At 49.4% G+C, this 7874-nt stretch overlaps 1 protein-coding gene across 1 annotated transcript in view; it reads left to right on the plus strand.

The window, feature by feature from the left end:
- SLC2A10 (solute carrier family 2 member 10) overlaps positions 1-6913 on the plus strand; it is a 12085-nt gene extending 5172 nt beyond the window's left edge. The window contains exons 2-5 of the mRNA XM_010722517.2: positions 2905-4318; positions 5304-5426; positions 5960-6095; positions 6559-6913. Of these exons, the coding sequence (XP_010720819.1) occupies positions 2905-4318; positions 5304-5426; positions 5960-6095; positions 6559-6655 (1770 nt within the window). The 3' untranslated portion in view covers positions 6656-6913. The remainder of the gene's footprint in view (positions 1-2904; positions 4319-5303; positions 5427-5959; positions 6096-6558) is intronic.
- Positions 6914-7874: the final 961 nt, after the last annotated feature.

The raw sequence follows: 7874 nt of genomic DNA on the forward strand, positions 1-7874 counted from the left end.
CGGGCTCAGCCCGGCACCGCGCACCGCCCCGTCCTGCAGCGCAGGGCATCGCCCGGCCCGGCCCCGTGCGGCACCCGCCGAACTTTCTGTCCGAACGAGCTCAGATCCCCGGGTACCTCGACAGCTTCAGAGCAGACCGTACGAAGTTGGATCCCGACCAGCGTTCGTGGCCTGCCCACTGAGTTAGCAGCGGCGTCTGACTGAGTCAGCGCTGGTATTTACAGCAGGGCTGAATGGATCTAAGCAAGCTGGTGGCTTGTAACGAGTGGCTTGCCCACTTCATGCAAAGACTTCTGGTTCTACTTAGCAAATATTTTTTCTGGTTATCGATGTGATACGTGTACAAGGAACAATGCAAACGGGGCAGGTAGTCACACAGCATAGCGGGAGGGACTGGTGTGGGGCTGCAGGGCCATAAGGAACACAAAGGAAACAGAGGCATATGGAACAAATACCAATACAAACATGGCCATCCCAGAGAAATAACCTTTATCATTGGCTGTGACTGTGTGCTGAGTAGAGACACTTCCTATTAAACACAGCTTGTGGGGGGGGGAAAAGCCCATAGGTAATAGTGAGGGAAGTTTTCCATGGTCTGGTGGATGTGTCCACATTCTTTCCACACACGGTTTGCTGAAGCAGTGAATATTTCTAATTAAACAAAGCCAATGTGTGAATACAGATAGTATTACATGCTGGAAACCAGCGTATAACAGCAAAAACTTGCATGTCAAGGTACTTACCTGTGCCTTCAGAACTGGACTGGGAGAAAGAGGTCACTGTCACTGCTTTTGCCCCAGGATCCCCATGGCAGCAGGGGCTCTGTGTGCGCTCCCCCCTGCCATGTTGAGCAATGTGACTCGTAGCTTGCACATGTTTGCCCTTTCATCCTCTCTGCAGGGTGAGATGTGTGTGCAGCAAGCACCTTGTTTTTGTAGGGTTGTTTGGGGTGGGTTGGTTGCTTTGGGTTTGGTTTGGTTTGCTTGTGCTGCTGTTTTTCCTTATTTTAAGGAAGCTGAAATACTTAGGAAAGTTGCATGCTCAGCTGTATGAGAAAGGCAAGGTCAAGGAATCGTTCCTTGTGTTTGGGGCAGACAACAGGGTGCTTTTCAGGTCGTGAAGACATCCTGCAGACCTGGATCAGCCTGAGAAAGTTTGCCTGGTTGGGGATCGTGTGCACTGAGCCCCGGAGAAGGAGAGGTGAAGAAATCAGGGCCGTGCCACAAAGTAATGCCAGGAGTGCAAGATTAGATAGGAGAAAAACTCTTGTGAGCAGCACTTTCATCTACATTATTCATTTACCCTTATTTATTTCCTACAAGTCAGATTTTTTCCCTTACTCTTTTGGTTTCTCTTGACTCCACCAAAGCTGCCCAAATTCACTCACTCATCCTCAGAGCAGACACAGAACTTAGGGGCCAGGCAGGAGCTGAGGGTTGTGCTCCTGGCAGCAGAAGGCTTTTCTCTCTGTTGTTTCCTTCTTACACAACAAGGAATATAATTTAAATCTTCATCATCGCCTTAGCAAAGTTTGACAAAGAGTCCCTACCTCCCTCTGCCTCATCCCAGCATTTGTTCCTCTCTGTGCTGTGAAGAGCAGCCATCAACCTCCCACTAAACTGCCAAGCAGTGAAGTAGTTAATGCTGCTATTTCCTTTACCAAAAATTCTTTTTCTTTTTTTTTTAAATTTCCTTAAATTTTCAACTTAGGTTGAAGTGCATGTGGCATTCATCAGGTCTCACTGCAGGCTTTGCATTCCTGCTCTTTACCTTGCAGTCCTGAGGTCTGAATATTTTATTTTTAGTGAGATAATAGAGCCTGGAGTTGTTTTTGGGCTGCAGTTCTGAGGGAATCTGCACACTGGGGTAGTTATTCTGGCCACATAATCACATAATAAATAGAGCCCTACCTCTAGAATACTGCTTCACTGATGAGGAGATGTTAAAGGGAAAACTTCTGCCTTGGTTGCTGCCATTCATAAATTATCTGAAAGACACAGAGGAAGGAAAAGAGATGAAATGTTGTTAACAACTTACCAACTTGGCCAGCCATTTGTCTCTTTGCCTGGGCTCAGGTAGGGGAATGGAAAAGAAGAAGACAAAGCCTTAATTATAGTGCCATTCCCCTATGGATCCTCAGGTTGTTCAGTAACTTTGTATTTCTGTGATAAATGCTTAATGACAATAAAAGTAAAGTTCAGAAGCAGCAGCTTCTGTGTGTGAATGTAGGATGTCCAGGGACTGCTTGGCTAAGAGCAGGGCCTTCTTGGATGAGCTCAGGGGAAAAATGCATTGCATGAAGGGCACTGGACAGTGGCACCTGTACTGTTCAGAAACAAGAATTGTGCAGAGTTTGAAGGATGAATTAGGTATGAAATTGGAGGATAAGTAAGAATGAGCAGTAAGAATGGGACTAGGCCAGGGCAGTTCTGTCCCAGTGAGTGACCTGTGGAATTCCCCACTGGTGAGAGGTGCTTCTTTTCCTACAGGTGTTCTAAGCTGTAAATCATGGACTGAAACTTTATAATGTTAATGCAGAGCAAGTTAAAACCCAGCAAGTAGAAGCTGCATTTCCTGCCCTGAACAGTCCTGGTAACTAGAACCAAGAAATAGAGACCTCAGAGGGTCACATATACAACACCAGAGAAGCAAACCACTGTCCGTGACTTAAATACAAGTCTTAACAACAAAGCTGTTAACACAGCCCTATCTTCACAATTCTGAACCTAAATAAGTGTCACTGCAGTCCATGGCAATGTGTGCAGAGCTGGTGAGTGGTGAGAGTGTGTGCACATGCCTTTGCACATGACCTATGAATGGGGGGGAAATTCCTTATTGTAGCTTTGTAGATAGAAAACTTTGGGTGTCCTGGAAGAGCTTTTTGCAGATTGTGTGTGCTGATAGCTTTCTGTTAGAGCCAGAAAACTGCATCTCACTTTGCTTACTTGTTTTCCAGGTCGTGCACTGCTGGTCCTCCTGTTGTCTGCAACAGTCTCTCTTCTGGGCGGGCTGATATTTGGATACGAGTTGGGGATCATCTCTGGAGCACTGCTGCAGCTGCAGGCAGACTTCAGCCTTGGCTGCTTCAAGCAGGAGGCTCTTGTGAGCTCCCTCCTGGTTGGAGCCCTCCTTGCCTCTCTGGTCGGAGGAATCCTCATTGACCGCCATGGACGGAGGAGGGCGATTCTGGTCAGCAATGTGGTCCTGTTATTTGGCAGCCTTATTCTCACACTGACCAGGTTGTTTATTGGGCTGCTCATTGGGCGCATGACAGTGGGCTTTGCCATCTCTGTCTCATCCATGGCCTGCTGCATCTATGTCTCGGAAATGGTGGCTGCACATCAGCGAGGGCTGCTGGTGTCCCTGTATGAAGCGGGCATCACTGTAGGCATCTTGTTGTCCTACGCACTGAATTACGCCTTTGCAGATACGCAGGAGGGATGGAGGTACATGTTTGGGCTGGCCATGGCCCCAGCAGCCATGCAGTTCCTCAGCATCCTCTTTCTCCCAGTGAACCCTGTTAAACTAAACATGTGGGACTCAGACTGCCAGAAAGGTCTCATTCAATTGCAAACTGCTGAGGACAGAGAGGCAGCAAAGCGGGAGCCCTATAAGGAGAAGCACTACTCATTTCTTGATCTTTTCAGGACCAGAGACAACATGAGGAGACGAACCCTGGTGGGGCTGGGCCTGGTGCTCTTCCAGCAGTTCACTGGGCAGCCCAATGTGCTGGGCTATGCCTCCAAAATCTTCCACTCGGTGGGATTCCAGAGCAACTCTTCTGCCATCCTGGCCTCTGTCGGGCTGGGGGCAATCAAGGTGGTGGCCACATTGGTGGCGATGGCCTTTGCAGACAAAGCTGGCCGCAGAGCACTGCTCCTGGCTGGCGGTGTGGTGATGGCCATCTCCGTCACCACCATCGGCCTCACCAGCTGCATCGCCCCACTGGCCATGGCCAGGGACTGCACAGCTGCTGCAGACCCCAACGTGTCCCACAGCCTCTCCCAGCACCCCCTGGTGCCCCCGTCCTCCCACATCCCACCAGGCTTAGGAGAAGGCAACGGGCAGGCAGGCCTCGGTTCTGCTGCCACCAAAAGCCTTACTAAAGCTCTTGCCAGTGCTCAGAGCAGTGAGGTTGTTACTCGTTCTTCCCACACTCAGAAAATGGGCTTGGCAGGGCAGTCTGAAAAGGAGACAGTGGAGAGCACAGACCCTCCTTTCGGCAGTGCTCCCCTGACAGAACATATGGTTTTAAATTGGATTACACTGCTGAGCATGATGGCTTTTGTGAGCGCATTCTCAATTGGATTTGGACCAAGTAAGTATGGTGTTTATATATCCTTGCACTAACCCAGAGAATAAAACTGGGGCTGATCTTTATAGTCTGCTTGAAACATTCATTATGCATCGGCTTTACCAGGCAGCTGAGTGTCTGGAAACTGGAAATTTATCCCTGTCAGCCTACTGAATCATTTCCTGGTCTTGCAGCTCTGTCTGCTGTGTGGCTGGGACAGCATCATAATCACCTTCTCTTCCATGCTATCACTACCCTTGTAATGTTCTCTTTTTCCTACTCATTGCAAAATCAGAGCATCCCACAAGCAGTGCCTAATGCTCACAGCACCCTGGTGAGGAGGAACATAGAGGGGCTTCTCCAGAATTAGCAGCAGAGCTGGAAGTGGAATCTCCTAGAAAGTTTCTTGGTATCAGTTGGACTTTTTCTGAAATAATTTTGCATTAGATGAGAATGGAGATTAGTTCTTGCTTCCACGTGAGTTCTAGTGTTTTCCGGCACTTATTGTTTTAAATGCTTTGATGGGAGAAAACAGTATCTAACCAAAGCAAAAACATCAGTGCACAGCAAGTCCCATGAGTTTGGCAGTGATTCCATAAATCATTTCAAGCAAAATAACCCTAGGATAGGAGAGATTGCTCTAAGTCACATACTGCTTTCAGCTCTGATTTTCGCCCAAATGCAACAATCTCTCTACCTCTTTCTCCATTCTTTACAAGGAGCATATCCTGATGGCAGATATCTCATTTTCCCCCCATCTGCTCACTGGCCAATTACCCACTCTATTTTCTGCACACTGGACCTGCCCATTGCTATCTCGTCCTCCACACGGTGCTGACATGGGAGCTTCAGAGTGCTCTGGGGTGACCTGGCTCTGAGATCGATGACCATCAGCAATGGGTGCTGGGTGAAGCCAGAGTGTCAAAAACCTTGCTGAAATCTTCCTTCCCCATTTCCCAAATACATTTCTTAAACCACACAACTTTTTTCTATCCTCTAATCTGTGCAGTGACCTGGCTGGTCCTCAGTGAGATCTACCCAGCTAGAATACGGGGAAGAGCCTTTGCCTTCTGCAACAGCTTTAACTGGGCAGCCAATTTACTGATCAGCCTCTCTTTCCTGGACCTTATTGGTAAGTTTCCATCCTCATCCCTCCACATCCCACAGGTGGGTTAGTGCAGGTGGCTGCCACGAGCTGATGGGAAAGTAAGTGGTGCTTCAAAACCTGGGGTCCTGACTGTTACCCTGCTGCCCCTGAGAGCAAACAGGCACCACTGATACCTTTCTGGACTCTTCCATCACCTGTTTTGTAAAAACCATCCTTTGTGCACAGGGCTATTCCACAACACTGGGCTGTCAGGAAACCATGAGTTTGCAGCTTTCGCACCAGTAGCTTTGCAATGTTTCCTGCTGGCAGAGCTGTCATTTGAGGCATTCAATTGGCAGTGCTGGATGTTGAAGCTCAGCCACTTTTACCTTCCTTCTGTGGTGCTGCTGGAAAGGCGGCTGTGAGTCCTCCCTCAGTTCTTCTCCTAACAGACAAGGGGCTTTCCCTGCCCTTGGAAGGGCTCTTGTCAGTGACCACCCCACAGTAAGCCATCAGCTTCATTCTTATCCCAGGATATTACTTTCCTTTGACAGATCATTCATTTGAATCTTTTGCAGATGCCATTGGTTTCTCGTGGATGTTTCTTCTCTATGGGCTGATGGGAGTGATGGCTGTTATATTCATTTATTTTTTTGTTCCGGAAACAAAAGGACAGTCCTTGGAGGAGATAGACCAGCAGTTCTCCAGGAAATGGTATGTGTGCTGTAGTGCCAACCTGAGTGCTGTCTTTGGGTGTTTCTCACCAGCAGTACCCAAGGTCCATGGCACCAGGCAGCCCCAGCCTGGTCAGTGCTATTGAGAACATCAGAGGCAAAGTTGGGTTTTGGAAGCGGTGCTGTGCTGCTGGAGGCTGCTGGTGGTGCTGGGAGGAAAAGGATTGAAAGCAGGGCTTGTGGGCCAGGGGAGAGCAGGACAGTGTGGTATAGGCAGGGCCAGACTGCAGGAGGGAACAACGCTCTGGTCCTTTCCTCTGGCATCCTGGATCCCTCTTTCTTTTATGGGGAAAGGACATCCCTCAGTGTAACACAGACCAAGGAGGGAGGTTGTGCAGCCATGGTAAGGAGGTGGCTGGGAGGAGTGGCTCTGAGTCCAGGCCTGTCTCAGCCTGGTGTGAGCAGCTGATGCACCCCCAGCTGACCCCCAGCATTACCCCCAGGCTGCGGGAAGGAAGCAGCTGCAAGCAGAGGCGTGCGAGAGGAGCGAGCTGTGCACATGGGCAGTACCAGAGAGTGGAGCGTGCCAACAGTGCCTGACAGTGGGACTGCAGTGTCATCCTGCAGAGGGGAACTGACCTGGGGACATTGCTCCTTGCAGAGATGGCTCTCCCTGCAGTGCCTTAGATCTTGGGACACGCTCACGGCTGTTCCTTGTATCCTTGGAGAGTCGCTGATCCCATGCAGGGAGCATGTCCTTCCTCTGGCATCTTTTATTGTTCACGGTTTGTGTCTGCTATCATTTAAGAGAGGAATGGTTTTGTAAGCAGGAATAAAACACAACTTTTGCTGACACCACTTTCCACCCATGCCGTTCATTTCCAAGCAAGATATATTATATTCCACTGCTTTGAAGTACTTGGTGCTTTCCAGAGGGGTCAGGATTGCAGAGGGAATGCATCAGGCACTCAGCAGCATACATTCGTGCCACCACCCTTTATAATGTCTGTGCCGAAGCCTGCACTCTGAGCAGGAGCTGGTGCAGCTAAACACCCCACAGCCCCAGCTGCTCACCCACCTCATCTCACATGGTCCCTGCCCACAGACACTTAGAAACACATTGTGGATATTAAGATGCTTTCTTTTGTGCACAAAGAATGCTCTGCATTCACAACCAAGGTTTGCATGTACAAAAATACTGCAATATTCTGCTACCTTCTAAAATTTTTCTATCTCCTACAATTGTACACTCTTTGATGCATCTTGTAAGCCCTGTCACCTCTCCTTCTGACACATATACATTACCCCACTCACTCCCAAAAGCTTGTGAGAGAAGTGGCACCTTGCTGACCAGGTGCCTCCATCCTGCTGACCAGCCAGCTCTGCCTCTTCCAAACCCCTTGGGAACCACATCCTAAAGCTTAGCATGCTCCCCTGAAGATGTATCTCCTTGGAGACCAGCAACCACAGGATGTGTCTTAGGTTGTCCAGTGCCACATGATTGTATCACCCAAAGAACTGCCTCAAAGAGAACTCACCGAGGCACTGGAAGATGACCCTCTGCCCTCAGCTGTATCTCAGTCCTTGGCCTCTGCAGCCAGCTACAGGAGCTCAGTGGAATCATGCAGTGGCCTTGGTGCTTCTGAAGTCCCTGCGCTTGGAGTACGCTGTCACCACAAGGCACACAGGGGTACCTGCAAAACATAAAACGCACACTCTCTTCCTCTTACTGCATTCAAAACCCCACGAACACCGAGCTCCATCAGCGATAACCCTGGTTTATCGGGAGCCAGAGGCAGCGCTGCCCTAGGAGCTGCAG

This window comes from Meleagris gallopavo, chromosome 22 (assembly GCF_000146605.3).
Source record: "Meleagris gallopavo isolate NT-WF06-2002-E0010 breed Aviagen turkey brand Nicholas breeding stock chromosome 22, Turkey_5.1, whole genome shotgun sequence".
Classification (NCBI taxonomy): domain Eukaryota; kingdom Metazoa; phylum Chordata; class Aves; order Galliformes; family Phasianidae; genus Meleagris; species Meleagris gallopavo.